This window comes from Coturnix japonica, unplaced genomic scaffold (genome assembly GCF_054131305.1).
Source record: "Coturnix japonica strain WE unplaced genomic scaffold, WE-NBRP24 Scf079, whole genome shotgun sequence".
NCBI classification, from domain to species: Eukaryota; Metazoa; Chordata; class Aves; order Galliformes; family Phasianidae; genus Coturnix; species Coturnix japonica.
The window spans coordinates 482,779-502,401 of record NW_028188982.1 but is presented as its reverse complement, the minus strand read 5'-3'; the positions used below and the strand labels follow the sequence as shown (position 1 = coordinate 502,401).

General features: G+C 49.4%; 1 protein-coding gene across 1 annotated transcript in view; it reads left to right on the top strand.

The window, feature by feature from the left end:
- Positions 1-6,636: 6,636 nt before the first annotated feature.
- The window catches only part of NEURL4 (neuralized E3 ubiquitin protein ligase 4), a 182,906-nt gene continuing 169,919 nt past the window's right edge, over positions 6,637-19,623 (top strand). Inside the window, exon 1 of the mRNA XM_085534229.1 lies at positions 6,637-6,926. Within this exon, the coding sequence (XP_085390355.1) occupies positions 6,687-6,926 (240 nt within the window). The 5' untranslated portion in view covers positions 6,637-6,686. The remainder of the gene's footprint in view (positions 6,927-19,623) is intronic.

Sequence of the window (19,623 nt, the reverse complement as noted above, 5' to 3'; positions counted from 1 at the left end):
TCTTTTTGGGTCATTTTTTGGCCATTTTTGGGTTGATTTGGGGTGATTTTGGGTCATTTTGGGTCATTTTTAGGTTGATTTGGGTCATTTTTGGCCATTTTTGGGTTGATATGGGGTGATTTTGGGTCATTTTGGGTCATTTTTAGGCCATTTTGACTCATTTTTAGGCCATTTTGACTCATTTTTTGGCCATTTTGGGTCATTTTTAGGACATTTTGGGTCATTTTTAAGTCTTTTGGGGTCATTTCGACCCATTTGGGGACTCTTTGTGGCTCATTTTTGGGGCGATTTAAGGCCATTTTGGGGTCATTTTTAGGCCTTTCCGAGTCACTTTTAGGCCTTTCCGGGTCACTTTTAGGCCATTTTTTGGGTCATTTTTGGGCCATTTTGGGTCATTTTTAGGCCATTTTGGGTCATTTCAACCCATTTGGGATCCATTTTGGGGTCTCTATGCACCTCCGAGCAGAACGGAAGCCATTTTGGGGCGATTTCAGCCCATTTTGGGGCCATTTCTAGGCCATTTTGGGGTCATTTTTAGGCCATTCTGGGGTCACTTTTAGGCCTTTCTGTGTCATTTTTAGGCCATTTTGACTCATTTTTTGGCCATTTTGACTCATTTTTAGGACATTTTGGGTCATTTTTAAGTCTTTTGGGGTCATTTTGACCCATTTGGGGACTCTTTGTAGCTCATTTTTGGGGCGATTTAAGGCCATTTTGGGTCACTTTTAGGCCATTCTGGGGTCACTTTTAGGCCTTTCTGTGTCATTTTTAGGCCATTTTGACTCATTTTTAGGCCATTTTGGGTCATTTTTAGGACATTTTGGGTCATTTTTAAGTCTTTTGGGGTCATTTCAACCCATTTGAGGACTCTTTGTGGCTCATTTTTGGGGCGATTTAAGGCCATTTTGGGATCATTTTTAAGCCTTTCTGGGTCATTTTTAGGCCTTTCTGTGTCACTTTTAGGCCATTTTTGGGTCATTTTTAGGCCATTTTGGCTCATTTTTAGGCCATTTTGGGTCATTTCGACCCATTTGGGATCCATTTTGGGGTCTCTTTGCACCTCCGTGCAGAACGGAAGCCATTTTGGGGCGATTTCAGCCTGTTTTGGGGTCATTTTTAGGCCTTTCTGGGGTCACTTTTAGGCCTCTTTGGGTCATTTTTAGGCCATTTTGTGTCATTTTTAGGCCATTTTGACTCATTTTAGGCCATTTTTGGGTCATTTTTAGGCCATTTTGGGTCATTTTTAGGACATTTTGGGTCATTTTTAAGTCTTTTGGGGTCATTTTGACCCATTTGGGAACTCTTTGAGGCTCATTTTTGGGGCAATTTAAGGCCATTTTGGGGTCACTTTTAGGCCTTTCTGGGTCACTTTTAGGCCTTTCTGTGTCATTTTTAGGCCATTTTGACTCATTTTTAGGCCATTTTGGGTCATTTTTAGGACATTTTGGGTCATTTTTAAGTCTTTTGGGGTCATTTTGACCCATTTGGGGACTCTTTGTGGGTCATTTTTGGGGCGATTTAAGGCCATTTTGGGGTCACTTTTAGGCCTTTCTGGGTCAATTTTAGGCCTTTCTGTGTCACTTTTAGGCCATTTTTGGGTCATTTTTAGGCCATTTTGGCTCATTTTTAGGCCATTTTGGGTCATTTCAACCCATTTGGGATCCATTTTGGGGTCTCTTTGCACCTCCGTGCAGAACGGAAGCCATTTTGGGGCGATTTCAGCCCATTTTGGGGTCATTTTTAGGCCATTCTGAGTCACTTTTAGGCCTTCTTGGGTCATTTTTAGGCCATTTTGACTCAGTTTTTGGCCATTTTGGGCCATTTTTAGGCCATTTTAGGTCATTTTTAGGACATTTTGGGTCATTTTTAAGTCTTTTGGGGTCATTTCGACCCATTTGGGGACTCTTTGTGGCTCATTTTTGGGGCGATTTAAGGCCATTTTGGGGTCACTTTTAGCCTTTCCGGGTCACTTTTAGGCCATTTTTGGGTCATTTTTAGGCCATTTTGGCTCATTTTTAGGCCATTTTGAGTCATTTCGACCCATTTGGGATCCATTTTGGGGTCTCTATGCACCTCCGTGCAGAACGGAAGCCATTTTGGGGCGATTTCAGCCCATTTTGGGGCCCTGTGGTTCTGTGGTCGGCGCAGTTTCCTGCCCAATTTCCTGTAGGCCTCTGTCGCTATGGCAACAACCCAACGTCAAATGGGCCCATTTTTGGGGTGGAAAACCTATTTTTGACCATTCCCCCCCCAATTAAAACCACGTTTTCATCCCATCCTCCTCAATATTAGATATTATTAATGTTATATAGGGTCAATTTAGGGCCGTTTTGGGTCAATTTAAGCCCTTTTTGGGGCCGATTTAGGCTCTATTTGAGTGGCCAGGCCCGACAGGGCCTCGATCAAGGTGATTTTAGGGCTGTTTTGGGTCATTTTGGGTCAATTTAAGCCATTTTTGGGTCAATTTAAGCCCTTTTTGGGTCAATTTAAGCCCTTTGGGGTCATTTTGGGCTGATTTTGGGTCATTTAGGGCGATTTTGGGTCAATTAAGACCTTTTTGAGGCCTATTTATTGGGTCATTTGGGGTCAATTTCAGCCCTTTCTAGGGCTGTTTTGGGTCATTTTGGGTCAATTTAAGCCATTTTTGGGTCAATTTAAGCCTTTTTGGGTCATTTTGGGCGATTTTGGGTCAATTTAAGACCTTTTTGGGTCATTTTGGGTCAATTTAAGCCCTTTTTGAGGCCTATTTATTGGGTCATTCTGGGTCTCATTTTGGGTCAATTTCAGCCCTTTTTGGGGCAATTTTGGGTCATTTTGGGGCAAATTTGGGTCATTTTGGGGCGATTTTGAGTCATTTTGGGGTGATTTTGGGTCATTTTGGGCTGATTTTGGGTCATTTTGGGGCGGTTTTGGGTCATTTTAGGGTCTATTCTCATCGTTTTGGGGTGATTTAGGGTCATTTGGGGTCTTTGGGGGGGGGGGGTCCCATTTGGGGTCATTTGGGGTCTATGGGGGGGGGTTCTAAGGGGGGTTTTAGGGTTTGGGGGGGTCTCATTTGGGGTCTATGGGGGGGGGTCATGGATATGGGGTCCATTAAAGATCATATGGGGGGGGGGGGGTCTCATTTGGGGTCATTTTGGGTCTATGGGGGGGGGGTCATGGATATGGGGTCCATTAAAGATCATATGGGGGGGGGGGGGGGTCTCATTTGGGGTCATTTGGGGTCTATGGGGGGGTTTCTAAGGGGGTTTTAGGGTTGGGGGGGGTCCCATTTGGGGTCTATGGGGGGGGGGGCATTGATATGGGGTCCATTAGAGATCATGGGGGGGGGGGGGGGGGTCCCATTTGGGGTCATTTGGGGTCTATGGGGGGGGGGTTTAGGGTTGGGGGGGGTCTCATTTGGGGTCTATGGGGGGGTTTCTAAGGGGGGTTTTAGGGTTTGGGGGGGGGGTCCCATTTGGGGTCTATGGGGGGGGGTTATTATTATGGGGTCCATTAAAGATCATGGGGGGGTTCCAAGGGGGGTTTAGGGTTGGGGGGGGGTCTCATTTCGGGTCTATGGGGGGGGGGTTTCAAGGGGGGTTTTAGGGTTTGGGGGGGGGTCTCCATACCTGAACCAGGGTGAATCCCGCAGACACTCGTCAAAGTCCAACTTCACCGTCATGGTTGGGGGGGGGGGGGGGTCCTTTAATTGGGGGGGGAGACCCCAATAATGGGGGTGGGGGGACCCCAATAATGGGGACCCCCCCCTAAAATGGCCTTAAAGGGGGGGTCGGAAATAAAGGGGTCCCTATGGGTAATGGGGGGGGGGGGGGTTTATAATAGGGACCCTAATAAAGGGGGGGGGGTCTATAAGGGGATATAGGGACCCCAATAAGGGGGGGGGTCTATAAGGACCCCAATGGGGGGGGGGGTCTATAAGGGGGGGTCTATGAGGGGGTTATAGGGACCCCTATAAGGGTGGGGGGGGTCTATAGGGGATATAGGGACCCCTATAAGGGGGGGGGGTCTATAAGGGGATATAGGGACCCCTATAAAGGGGGGGGTCTATAATGGGGACCCCTATAAAGGGGGGGGGGGTCTATAATGGGGACCCCTATAAAGGGGGGGGGTCTATAAGGGGATATAGGGACCCCTATAAAGGGGGGGGGTCTATAAGGGGATATAGGGACCCCAATGGGGGGGGGGTCTATAATGGGGACCCCTATAAGGGGGGGGTCTATAATGGGGACCCCAATAAGGGGGGGGTCTATAGGGGAATATAGGGACCCAATGGATGCCCGGGGGGGGGGGGGGGGCTCAAAAAGTGGCCCAAAAAGGATGGAAGGAAAAGGAAATTTAAAGACCCCCCCCCATAAATAGGGTCCTAAAAGGGGGCTCTTTAAGGGGGGGGTGATAAAATGGGGGTCTTCAATAGGGAAGACCCCCAAAATAGGGGGGGTTTATAAAGGGGGGGGGGGGGGGGGGGTTCAAGCCGTGCCGGGCTGTGGCTGGTGCTGCCGGGGGAGCGCGGGAGATGCGAAGCTCCGCCCACTTCATTTGCATAACCACGCCTCCTTCCGTTAAGAGGCGGCGAGGGGGAGCGCGGGAAATGCGCTTCATTTGCATAGCCACGCCCCTTCATTAGCATAAGGCTCGGCTTGTTAACCCTTTCGTGACCGCGCATTAGACGTCATTAAGTCTAATTAAGCCTCATTAAAGCCCTAATTAACCTGATTAACAGCTAATTAAGCCTCATTAGCCCCTAATTAAGCCTCATTAACCCCTAATTAACACTCATTAGCCCTTATTAGCCTTAATTACTCACTAAAGCTACTCATTAGCTGTCCTTAATTGCACTTTAAAGTTAATTGCTACCCATTAATGCTCATTAAGCACTAATTAAGCCAATTAACTGCTCATTAAGACTTAATTAGCCACTAATTGGCTCATTAACGCCTAATTAATCGCCATTAAGCCCCATTGACCCTCATTGGGGCTTAACCCCATCATTAATTAACCCCAATTAGCCCTATTTAAACCCAATTAACCCCTATTAACCCTCATTAGCCACTAAGAAGCCAATTACGACGCTAATTAACCTAATTATCCCTCGGTTCCTCCCTAATTATCTCTATTAATTACTAATTATCGTCCTATCATTAAGGATTCTAAAGGCCCCATCGCCACTAGGCCTCATGCCGTCACCATGGCAACCGTTGCTAGGCACCGCCTGCCGTAAAGCAACGCAATGTCGGGCTGCCGTAAAGCGCTGCCGAGTAGCGCCGTAAAACGCTGCCGTAAAGAGCGGCTGGGTGAGGGATAGCAACTCCCATCACCATGGCAACCGTTTCTAGGCACCGCCTGCCGTAAAGCGATGCCGTAAAGCGCTGCTGGGTAAGGATAGCTACTCCCATCACCATGACAACCTTTACGCTGCGCTGACGTAAAGCGCGGCTGAGTGAGGGATAGCGACTCCCATCACCATGGCAACAGATTACTAGGCACCGCCTGCCGTAAAACACTTCCTCACTCCCCCTGCCGTAAAGCACTGCGGCATAACACCACCCTGTCGTAAAGCACTTCCGCATAACACCACCCTGCCGTAAAGCACCGCGCAGCCGTAAAGCACCACGCAGCCGTAAAGCACTGCGGCATAACATCACCCTGCCGTAAAGCACTTCCGCACTCCCCCCTGTCGTAAAGCACTTTTGCATAACACCCCCTGTCATAAAGCAATACCGCAATCCCCTGCCGTAAAGCACTGCCGCACTCCCCCTGCCGTAAAGCACTATCGCACTCCTCCTGCCGTAAAGCACTGCGGCATAACACCACCCTGCCGTAAAGCACTGCGGCATAACAAACACCACTCTGCCGTAAAGCACCACCCTGCCGTAAAGCACTGCGGCATTACACCACCCTGCCGTAAAGCACCGCGCGGCCGTAAAGCAATTCCTCATTACACCACCCTGCCGTAAAGCACCGCGCGGCCGTAAAGCACCGAGCAGCCGTAAAGCACTGCGGCATAATCCCACCCTGCCTGCCGTAAAGCACTACCGCACTCCCCCTGCCGTAAAGCACGGCGCGGCCGTAAAACACCACCCAGCCGTAAAGTACTTCCGCACTCCCCCTGCCGTAAAGCACCGCCCAGCCGTAAAGCACTGCGGCATAACACCACCCTGCCGTAAAGCACCGCGCGGCCGTAAAGCAATTCCTCATTACACCACCCTGCCGTAAAGCACCGCGCGGTCGTAAAGCACCACGCAGCCGTAAAGCACTTCCGCATTACACCACCCTGCCGTAAAGCACTGCGGCATAACACCACCCTGCCGTAAAGCACTGCGGCATAACAAACACCACTCTGCCGTAAAGCACCACCCTGCCGTAAAGCACTTCCGCATAACCCCACCCTGCCGTAAAGCACCACCCTGCCGTAAAGCACTGCGGCATAAAAAACACCACCCAGCCGTAAAGCACTACCGCACTCCCCCTGCCGTAAAGCACGGCGCGGCCGTAAAACACCACCCAGCCGTAAAGTACTTCCGCACTCCCCCTGCCGTAAAGCACCTCTCAGCCGTAAAGCACCGCGCAGCCGTAAAGCACTGCGGCATAACACCACCCTGCCGTAAAGCACCGCGCGGCCGTAAAGCACCTCCCCACTTTGCCACTCCCCCAAGTCGCAAAAACGTCGCAATCTAAAAACCAAGATGGCGACGCCGGGTCCCGTCGGTGGGGCCGGGTCGGGGGGTCCCGGGGGTGGGAAGGTGAATCAAAATGGCGGCGACCCCCACGAGCTTCATCCGCGAACCGGCCGCCTCGTGTCGTTGGGTCCCGGGGGTCGAAGCGCTTCAAGGGCCCAACCGGGACAAGAGTTTAATCACGGGCTCGTCATGAGCAGGAGCCCGCTCGTACCGGGAAGGGTCTTCACGGTCAGGATCGATAGGAAGGTAATATAGGGATATAGGGGATATAGGGGGGGATATGGGGTTATATGGGGGCTATAGGGGAATATGGGGGGGTATAGGGGGTTAATATGGGGGGATATGGGGTTAATATGAGGGGATATGGGATATAGGGGGGGATATGGGGTTATATGGGGAGGATATGGGGTTATATGGGGTTATATGGGGGGATATGGGGGGATATGGGGTTATATGGGGTTAATATGGGGGATATGGGGGGATGTGAGGGGATATAGGGTTAATATGGGGTTGTATGGGGTTATATGGGGGGATATGGGTTTATATGGGGTTATATGGGGGTATATGGGATATAGGGGATACAGGGGGGGATATGGGGTTATATGGGGTTATATGGGGGGATATGGGGAGATGTGGGGTTTATATGGGATATAGGGGGTTTAATATGGGGTTATATGGGGTTATATAGGGTTTATATGGGGGGATATGGGGTTAATATGGGGGGATATGGGGTTTATATGGGATATAGGGGGGGATATGGGGTTATATGGGGGGATATGGGGTTATAGGGGGGGGATATGGGGTTGTATAGGATTTATATAGGGGGATATGGGGTTATATGGGGTTTATATGGGGTTATATGGGGGGATATGGGGTTATATGGGGGGATATGGGGTTATATGGGGTTAATATGGGGGGATATGGGGGCTATAGGGGGATATGAGGGGATATGGGTTTATATGGGGGGATATGGGGGGATATGGGGTTATATGGGGGATATGGGGTTATAGGGGATATAGGGGAGAATATGGGGTTATATGGGGTTATATGGGGGGGATATGGGGTTATAGGGGGTTTATATGGGATATAGGGGTTTGTATAGGATTTATATGGGGTTATATGGGGGGATATGGGGTTATATGGGGTTTTTATGGGATATATGGGGGGATATGGGGGGCTATGGGGTTAATATGGGGGTATATGGGGTTATATGGGGGGATATGGGGTTATATGGGGTTATATGGGGGGATATGGGGTTATATGGGGTTATATGGGGGGATATGGAGTTATATGGGGGGTATGGGGTTAATATGGGGGGATATGGGGTTTATATGGGATATAGGGGGGATATAGGGGGGGATATGGGGTTATATGGGGGTATAGGGGGGATATGGGGTGATGGGGGAGTCGGAGGCCGCTCGTACCGGGAAGGGTCTTCTGGGTCAGGATCGATAGGAAGGTAATATAGGGGATATGGGGGGATATGGGGTTATATGGGGTTATATGGGGGGATATGGGGGGTATAGGGGGGGATATGGGGTTAATATGGGGGTAATATGGGATATAGGGGGGGATATGGGGTTATATGGGGGGATATGGGGGGATATGGGGGGATATGGGGTTATAGGGGGGTATATGGGGGGATATAGGGGGATATGGGGTTATAGGGGGTTATATGGGGTTTATATGGGATATAGGGGGTTATATGGGGGGATATAGGGTTAATATGGGGGGATATGGGGTTAATATGGGGGGATATGGGGTTTATATGGGATATAGGGGGGGATATGGGGTTATATGGGGAGATATGGGAGGGATATGGGGGGATATGGGGTTATATAGGATTTATATGGGGTTATATGGGGTTTATATGGGGGGATATGGGGTTATAGGGGGGGATATGGGGTTATATGGGGGATATGGGGTTAATATGGGGTTATATGGGGGGATATGGGGTTTATATGGGGTTTATATGGGGGGATATGGGGGGATATGGGGTTGTATAGGATTTATATGGGGTTATATGGGGGGATATGGGGTTATATGGGGTTATAGGGGGTTATAGGGGATATAGGGGGTTGTATAGGATTTATATGGGATATAGGGGGGGATATGGGGGCTATAGGGGGGGATATGGAATTATATGGGGTTATATGGGGGGATATGGGGTTGTATGGGCTTATATGGGGGGATATGAGGTTATATGGGGGTTATATGGGGGGATATGGGGTTATATGGGGGTAATATGGGATATAGGGGGTTATATGGGGGGATATGGGGTTATATAGGGTCTATATGGGGTTATATGGGATATAGGGGGGATATAGGGGGGATATGGGGTTATATGGGGGGATATGGGGTTTATATGGGGTTAATATGGGGGGATATGGGGTTGTATAGGATTTATATGGGGGGATATGGGGTTATATGAGGTTATATGGGATATAGGGGGTTATATGGGGGTATTTGGGGTTGTATGGGGTTGTATAGGATTTATATGGGGTTATATGGGGGGATATGGGGTTAATATGGGGGGATATGGGGTTATATGGGGGGATGTGGGGTTATATGGGGGGATATGGGGGGATATGGGGTTATATGGGGGGATATGGGGTTAATGTGGGAGGATATGGGGTTATATGGGGGGATATGGGGTTATATGGGATATAGGGGGTTTAATATGGGGTTATATGGGGGGATATGGGGGGACATGGGGTTTATATGGGGGGATATGGGGTTATATGGGGTTTATATGGGATATAGGGGGGGATATGGGGTTATATGGGGGGATATGGGGGATATGGGGTTATATGGGGTTATATGGGGGGATATGGGGTTGTATGGGGTTATATGGGGGCATATGGGGGGATATGGGGTTTATATGGGGGGATATGGGGGGTATATATGGGATATAGGGGGGGATATGGGGTTGTATAGGATTTATATGGGGGGATATGGGATATAGGGGATATAGGGGGGGATATGGGGTTAATATGGGGGGATATGGGGGCTATGGGGTTATATGGGGGGATATGGGGTTATATGGGGGATATGGGGTTATATGGGGTTCTATGGGGTTCTATGGGGTTATGGGGGGTTCAATAGGATGAGGGAGGACAGGGAGGTGCTCAGGGTCATCTTCCCTACGGGAGACAGCAAGGTGACCCTATAACGTTATATAGGGTTATATGGGGGTATATGGGGTTATATGGGGTTGTATAGGATTTATATGGGGGGATATGGGATATAGGGGATATAGGGGGTTATATGGGGGGATATGGGGTTATATGGGGGATATGGGGTTATATGGGGGGATATAGGGTGGGATATAGGGGCTAGAGGGGGATATAGGGTTATATGGGGTTATATGGGGGGATATGGGGTTGTATAGGATTTATATGGGGTTATATGGGGGGATATGGGGTTAATATGGGGTTTATATGGGGGGATATGGGGTTTATATGGGGTTATATGGGGAGATATGGGGTTTATATGGGGTTATATGGGGAGATATGGGGTTATAGGGGGGGATATGGGGTTATATAGGATTTATATGGGGTTATATGGGGTTTATATGGGGGGATATGGGGTTATAGGGGGGGATATGGGGTTATATGGGGGATATGGGGTTAATATGGGGTTACATGGGGTGATATGGGGTTAATATGGGGGGCTATAGGGGTATATGGGGTGATGGGGGAGTCGGAGGCCGCTCGTACCGGGAAGGGTCTTCTGGGTCAGGATCGATAGGAAGGTACTGTAGGGTTATATGGGGTTATATGGGGTTTATATGGGGTTGTATAGGATTTATATGGGATATAGGGGGGGATATGGGGTTTATATGGGGTTATATGGGGGATATGGGGGGTATAGGGGGATATGGGGTTAATATGGGGGGATATAGGGGGATATGGGGTTATATGGGGGATATAGGGGGATATGGGGTTATATGGGGGATATAGGGGGATATGGGGTTAATATGGGGGGATATGGGGTTATATGGGGTTAATATGGGGGGATATGGGGTTATAGGGGGTTTATATGGGGTTATATGGGGGGATATGGGGGGATATGGGGTTATATGGGGGCTATAGGGGGATATGGGGTTAATATGGGGGGCTATGGGGTTAATATGGGGGCTATAGGGGGGGATATGGGGTTAATATGGGGGTTATAGGGGGATATAGGGGGTTATGGGGTTAATATGGGGGGTATAGGGGGATATGGGGTTATATGGGGGGATATGGGGTTAATATGGGGGTATATGGGGGGATATGGGGATATATGGGGTTGTATAGGATTTATATGGGGCTATAGGGGGGCTATGGGGTGATGGGGGAGTCGGAGGCAGCTGGTACAGGGAAGGGTCTTCTGGGTCAGGATCGATAGGAAGGTACTGTGGGGTTATAGGGGATATATGGGGTTATAGGGGGGGATATGGGGTTTATATGGGGGGATATGGGGTTTATATGGGGTTATATGGGGTTATAGGGAGTTTATATGGGATATAGGGGGGATATGGGGTTAATATGGGGTTATATGGGGTTATATGGGGTTATATAAGGTTTATATGGGATATAGGGGGGACATAGGGGGGATATGGGGTTAATATGGGGGCTATAGAGGGATATGGGGGGGATATGGGGTTTATATGGGATATAGGGGAGGATATGGGTTTATATGGGGAGATATGGGGTTAATATGGGGGGATATGGGGTTATATGGGGTTTATATAGGATATAGGGGGGATATGGGGTTATATGGGGTTGTATAGGATTTGTATGGGGTTATATGGGGTTATAGGGGGTTTATATGGGGGATATGGGGTTATATGGGGGGATATGGGGTTATATGGGGTTATATGGGGGATATGGGGTGGGGGGCTTAATATAGGGGGATATGGGGTTAATATGGGGGGATATGGGGGGATATAGGGTTAATATGGGGGGATTTGGGGTTGTATGGGGTTATATGGGATATAGGGGGATATGGGGAAATATGGGGTTATATGGGGTTTATATGGGATAAAGGGGGGATATAGGGGGGATATGGGGTTATATGGGGGCTATGGGGGGATATGGGGGTATATGGGGGAGATATGGGGGGGCTATGGGGGGATATGGGGTTATATGGGGAGATATGGGGGGATATGGGGTTATATGGGGAGATATGGGGGGATATGGGGTTATATGGGGAGATATGGGGGGATATGGGGTTATATGGGGGGTTACGGGGTTATAGACCCCAATCTATATGAGATAGAGACCCCAATTTTGGGTCAAATTCTTCCAATTTCAGGTCAATTCTTGGAGCGGTTCCATCGAGGTCGGGGGTCTATGGGCCCTAATAGGGATCTATGGACCCTAATAGGGATCTATGGATCATAATAGGGATCTATGGACCCTAATAGGGGTCTATGGACCCTAATAGGGGTCTATGGGCCCTAATAGGGATCTATTGACCCTAATAGGGGTCTATGGGCCCTAATAGGGATCTATGGGCCCTAATAGGGGTCTATGGGCCTTAATAGGGGTCTATAGTGGGGGTCTATGGACCCTAATAGGGGTCTATAGGCTCTAATAGGGATCTATGGGCCCTAATAGGGATCTATGGACCCTAATAGGGGTCTATAGACCCTAATAAGGCTTATGGGGTCTATAGGGGGGTCTATGGGCCCTAATAGGGCTCTAGAGACCCCAATAGACCCCAATTTTGGGTCAATTTCCCCCATTTTCAGGTCAATTCTTGGAGCGGTTCCATCGAGGTCGGAGTGACATCCCAAGACCCTAATAGGGATCTATGGGCTCTAATAGGGATCTATGGACCCTAATAGGGATCTATGGATCATAATAGGGATCTATGGACCCTAATAGAGGTCTATAGGGGGGGTCTATGGGCCCTAATAGGGATCTATGGGCCCTAATAGGGATCTATGGGCCCTAATAGGGCTCTATGGGCCCTAATAGGAATCTATGGGCCCTAATAGGGCTTATGGGGTCTATAGGGGGGGTCTATGGGGGAGGTTTATAGGGTGGGGGTCTATGGGCCCTAATAGGGATCTATGGACCCTAATAGCGATCTATGGGCTCTAATAGGGCTCTATGGGATCTATGGACCCCAATAGGGATCTATGGACCCTAATAGGGGTCTATGGGATCTATGGACCCTAATAGGGCTCTATGGGATCTATGGGCCCTAATAGGGATCTATGGGCCCTAATATGGATCTGTGGACCCTAATAGGGGTCTATGGGCTCTAATAGGGGTCTATGGGCTCTAATAGGGGTCTATAGGGGGGGTCTATGGTCATTAGGATCCCTTAAGGGGTCTATAGGGTGGGTCTATGGGCCCTAATAGGGGTCTATGAGCCCTAATAGGGGTCTATGGGGGAGGTCTATAGGGGAGGTCTATAGGGGGTCTATGGGCCCTAATAGGGATCTATAGACCCTAATAAGGCTTATGGGGTCTATGGACCCTAATAGGGATCTATGGGCCCTAATAGGGATCTATGGGCCCTAATAGGGCTCTATGGGATCTATGGGCCCTAATAGGGGTCTATGGGCTCTAATAGGGGTCTATAGGAGGGGTCTATGGACCCTAATAAGGCTTATGGGGTCTATAGGGGGGTCTATGGGTCCTAATAGGGGTCTATAGACCCTAATAGCGATCTATGGGCTCTAATAGGGCTCTATGGCATCTATGGGCCCTAATAGGGCTCTATGGACCCTAATAGGGATCTATGGGCCCTAACAGGGCTTATGGGGTCTATAGGGGGGGTCTATGGGGGAGGTCTATAGGGTGGGGTCTATAGGGGGGATCTATGGGCTCTAATAGGGATCTATGGGCCCTAATAGGGATCTATGGGCCCTAATAGGGGTCTATAGGGGGGGTCTATGGACCCTAATATGGCTTATGGGGTCTATAGGGGGGTCTATGGGCCCTAATAGGGATCTATGGGCCCTAATAGGGGTCTATGGGCCCCAATAGGGATCTATGGGCCCTAATAGGGATCTATGGGCCCTAATAGGGATCTATGGGCCCCAATAGGGATCTATGGGCCCTAATAGGGATCTATGGGCCCTAATAGGGATCTATGGGCCCCAATAGGGATCTATGGGCCCTAATAGGGATCTATGGGCCCTAATAGGGATCTATGGACCCTAATAGGAATCTATGGACCCTAATAGGGGTCTATGGGCCCTAATAGGGGTCTATGGGGGAGGTCTATAGGGTGCGGGTTTATAGGGGGGTCTATGGGCCCTAATAGGGGTCTATGGGGGGTCTATGGGCCCTAATAGGGCTCCATAGACCCCAATAGACCCCAGTAGACCCCAATAGACCCCAATTTTGGCTCAATTTCCCCTATTTTCAGGTCAATTCTTGGAGCGGTTCCATCGAGGTCGGAGTCACATCCCAAGACCCTAATAGGGATCTATGGGCTCTAATAGGGATCTATGGACCCTAATAGGGATCTATGGATCATAATAGGGATCTATGGACCCTAATAGAGGTCTATAGGGGGGGTCTATGGGCCCTAATAGGGATCTATGGGCCCTAATAGGGATCTATGGGCCCTAATAGGGCTCTATGGGCCCTAATAGGAATCTATGGGCCCTAATAGGGCTTATGGGGTCTATAGGGGGGGTCTATGGGGGAGGTTTATAGGGTGGGGGTCTATGGCCCCTAATAGGGGTGTATAGGGGGGGTCTATGGGCCCTAATAGGGATCTATGGGCCCTAATAGGGCTCTATGGGATCTATGGACCCTAATAGGGCTCTAATAGGGCCCTAATAGGGCTCTATGGGATCTATGGACCCTAATAGGGCTCTAATAGGACCCTAATAGGGCTCTATGGGATCTATGGACCCTAATAGGGCTCTAATAGGGCCCTAATAGGGCTCTATGGGATCTATGGACCCTAATAGGGCCCTAGTAGGACTCTATGGTCACAATAGACCCCAATGGACCCCAATTTTGGGTCAATTTCTCCTATTTTCAGGTCAATTCTTGGAGCGGTTCCATCGAGGTCGGAGTCACATCCCAAGACCCTAATAGGGATCTATGGGCTCTGATAGGGATCTATGGACCCTAATAGGGATCTATGGATCATAATAGGGATCTATGGGCCCTAATAGGGGTCTATGGACCCTAATAGGAGTCTATGGACCCTAATAGGGATCTATGGGCTCTAATAGGGATCTATGGGCCCTAATAGGAATCTATGGGCCCTAATAGGGCTTATGGGGTCTATAGGGGGGGTCTATGGGGGAGGTTTATAGGGTGGGGGTCTATGGGCCCTAATAGGGATCTATGGGCCCTAATAGGGATCTATGGGCCCTAATAGGGCTCTATGGGATCTATGGGCCCTAATAGGGGTCTATGGGCCCTAATAGGGATCTATAGGAGGGGTCTATGGACCCTAATAAGGCTTATGGGGTCTATAGGGTGGGTCTATGGGCCCTAATAGGGATCTATGGACCCTAATAGGGGTCTATGGGCCCTAATAGGGATCTATGGGCCCTAATAGGGGTCTATGGACCCTAATAGGAGTCTATGGACCCTAATAGGGATCTATGGGCCCTAATAGGGGTCTATAGGGGGCGTCTATGGGGGAGGTCTATAGGGTGGGGTCTATAGGGGGGGTCTATGGGCCCTAATAGGGCTCTATGGACCCTAATAGGGGTCTATGGGGGGTCTGTGGGCCCTAATAGGGATCTATGGGCCCTAATAGGGATCTATGGGCCCTAATATGTATCTATGGGCTCTAATAGGGATCTATGGGCCCTAATAGGGCTCTATGGGCTCTAATAGGGCTCTATGGGATCTATGGGCTCTAATAGGGCTCTATGGGCCCTAATAGGGATCTATGGACCCTAATAGGGCTCTATGGGATCTGTGGACCCTAATAGGGATCTGTGGGCCCTAATAGGGCTCTATGGGATCTATGGGCCCTAATAGGGATCTGTGGACCCTAATAGGGGTCTATGGGCTCTAATAGGGGTCTATAGGGGGGGTCTATGGTCATTAGGATCCCTTAAGGGGTCTATAGGGTGGGTCTATGGGCCCTAATAGGGGTCTATGGGGGAGGTCTATAGGGGAGGTCTATAGGGGGTCTATGGGCCCTAATAGGGATCTATAGACCCTAATAAGGCTTATGGGGTCTATGGACCCTAATAGGGATCTATGGGCCCTAATAGGGATCTATGGGCCCTAATAGGGCTCTATGGGATCTATGGACCCTAATAGGGCTCTATGGGCCCTAATAGGGGTCTATAGGAGGGGTCTATGGACCCTAATAAGGCTTATGGGGTCTATAGGAGGGTCTATGGACCCTAATAGGGATCTATGGGCCCTAATAGGGATCTATGGGCTCTAATAGGGATCTATGGGCCCTAATAGGGTTCTATGGGATCTATGGTCCCTAATAGGGTTCTATGGACCCTAATAGGGATCTATGGGCCCTAATAGGGATCTATGGGCCCTAATAGAGGTCTATGGACCCTAATAGGGTTCTATAGGATCTAATAGGTCTCTATAGACCCCAATAGACCCCAATTTTGGGTCAATTTCTCCTATTTTCAGGTCAATTCTTGGAGCGGTTCCATCGAGGTCGGAGTGACATCCCAAGACCCTAATAGGGATCTATGGGCTCTAATAGGGATCTATGGACCCTAATAGGGATCTATGGATCATAATAGGGATCTATGGACCCTAATAGGGATCTATGGGCTCTAATAGGGATCTATAGGAGGGGTCTATGGACCCTATTAAGGCTTATGGGGTCTATAGGGGTGTCTATGGGCTCTAATAGGGATCAATGGGCTCTAATAGGAGTCTATGGGCCTTAATATGGATCTATGGACCCTAATAATTCTTATGGGGTCTATGGGGGGGTCTGTGGACCCTAATGGGGATCTATGGACCCTAATAGGGATCTATGGGCCCTAATAGGGATCTATGGGATCTATGGACCCTAATAGGGTTCTAATAGGACTCTATGGTCACAATAGACCCCAATTTTGGGTCAAATTCTTCCATTTTCAGGTCAATTCCTGGAGCGGTTCCATCGAGGTCGGGGGTCTATGGACCCTAATAGGGATCTATGGACCCTAATAGGGGTCTATGGGCCCTAATAGGGCTCTATGGGATCTGTGGACCCTAATAGGGATCTGTGGGCCCTAATAGGGCTCTATGGGATCTATGGGCCCTAATAGGGGTCTATGGGATCTATGGGCCCTAATAGGGCTCTAAGGGCCCTAATAGGGCTCTATGGGATCTATGGGCCCTAATAGGGCTCTATGGGATCTGTGGACCCTAATAGGGCTCTAAGGGCCCTAATAGGGCTCTATGGGATCTATGGACCCTAATAGGGCTCTAATAGGGCCCTAATAGGGCTCTATGGGATCTATGTGCCCTAATAGGGCTCTAATAGGACCCTAATAGGGCTCTATGGGATCTATGGGCCCTAATAGGGCTCTATGGGCTCTAATAGGGCTCTATGGGATCTATGGGCCCTAATAGGGCTCTATGGACCCTAATAGGGATCTATGGGCCCTAATAGGGCTTATGGGGTCTATAGGGGGGGTCTATGGGGGAGGTCTATAGGGTGGGGTCTATAGGGGGGATCTATGGGCTCTAATAGGGTTCTATGGACCCTAATAGGGGTCTATGGGGGAGGTCTATAGGGTGGGGTCTATATTGGGGGTCTATGGTCCCTAATAGGGCTTATGGGGTCTATAGGGGGGTCTATGGGTCCTAATAGGGCTCTATGGGATCTGTGGGCTTTAATAGGGATCTATGGGCTCTAATAGGGATCTATGGGCCCTAATAGGGATCTATGGACCCTAATAGGGCTCTATGGGATCTATGGACCCTAATAGGGCCCTAATAGGGCTCTATGGGATCTATGGGCCCTAATAGGGATCTATGGGCTCTAATAGGGCTCTATGGGATCTATGGGCTCTAATAGGGGTCTATGGGCCCTAATAGGGATCTATGGGCCCTAATAGGGATCTATGGGCCCTAATAGGGGTCTATGGGCCCTAATAGGGGTCTATGGGATCTATGGGCCCTAATAGGGATCTATGGACCCTAATAGGGGTCTATGGGCCCTAATAGGGGTCTATGGGCTCTAATAGGGATCTATGGACCCTAATAAGACTTATGGGGTCTATAGGGGGGGTCTGTGGACTCTAATAGGGATCTATGGGCCCTAATATGGATATATGGGCCCTAATAGGGTTCTATGGTCACTATAGACCCCAATAGACCCCAATAGACCCCAATTTTGGCTCAATTTCCCCTATTTTCAGGTCAATTCTTGGAGCGGTTCCATCGAGGTCGGAGTCACATCCCAAGACCCTAATAGGGATCTATGGGCTCTAATAGGGATCTATGGATCATAATAGGGATCTATGGACCCTAATAGGGGTCTATTGACCCTAATAGGGGTCTATGGGCCCTAATAGGGATCTATGGGCCCTAATAGGGCTCTATGGGCCCTAATAGGGGTCTATAGTGGGGGTCTATGGGCCCTAATAGGGATCTTTGGGCCCTAATAGGGATCTATGGGTTCTAATAGGGATCTATGGACCCTAATAGGGGTCTATGGGCCCTAATAGGGGTCTATGGGCTTTAATAGGGGCACTAATAGGGGTCTATAGGGGGGGTCTATGAGCCCTAATAGGGGTCTATGGACCCTAATACAGCTTATGGGGTCTATAGATGGGGTCTATGGGCTCTAATAGGGATCTATGGGCCCTAATAGGGCTCTATGGGATCTATGGGCCCTAATAGGGGTCTATGGGCCCTAATAGGGATCTATAGGAGGGGTCTATGGACCCTAATAAGGCTTATGGGGTCTATAGGGGGGACTGTGGACTCTAATAGGGATCTATGGGCTATAATAGGGATCTATGGGATCTAATAAGGCTTATGGGGTCTATAGGGGGGGTCTATGGGCTCTAATAGGGATCTATGGGCCCTAATAGGGGTCTATAGGGGGGGTCTATGGTCATTAGGATCCCTTATGGGGTCTATAGGGAGGGGGTCTATAGGGTGGGGGGTCTATGGGCTCTAATGAGGCTTATGGGGTCTATAGGGGGGGGTCTATGGGCCCTAATAGGACTCTATGGTCACTATAGACCCCAATAGACCCCAATAGACCCCAATTTTGGGTCAATTTCCCCTATTTTCAGGTCAATTCTTGGAGCGGTTCCATCGAGGTCGGAGTCACATCCCAAGACCCTAATAGGGATCTATGGGCTCTAATAGGGATCTATGGGCCCTAATAGGGATCTATGGGCCCTAATAGGGGTCTATGGGCACTAATAGGGATCTATGGGCTCTAATAGGGATCTATGGGCCCTAATAGGGATCTATGGGCCCTAATAGGGGTCTATGGGCCCTAATAGGGATCTATGGGCTCTAATAGGGATCTATGGGCCCTAATAGGGATCTATGGGCCCTAATAGGGGTCTATGGGCCCTAATAGGGATCTATGGGCCCTAATAGGGATCTATGGGCTCTAATAAGGGTCTATGGACCCTAATAGGGATCTATGGGCCCTAATAGGGATCTATGGACTCTAATAGGGATCTATGGGCCCTAATAGGGATCTATGGGCCCTAATAGGGATCTATGGACCCTAATAGGGATCTATGGATCATAATAGGGATCTATGGACCCTAATAGGGGTCTATTGACCCTAATAGGGGTCTATGGGCACTAATAGGGATCTATGGGCCCTAATAGGGATCTATGGGGTCTAATAGGGATCTATGGACCCTAATAAGGCTTATGGGGTCTATAGGGGGGTCTATGGGCCCTAATAGGGGTCTATGGGCTCTAATAGGGATCTATGGGATCTATGGACCCTAATAGGGATCTATGGGCCTTAATAGGGATCTATGGGCCCTAATAGGGGTCTATGGGCTCTAATAGGG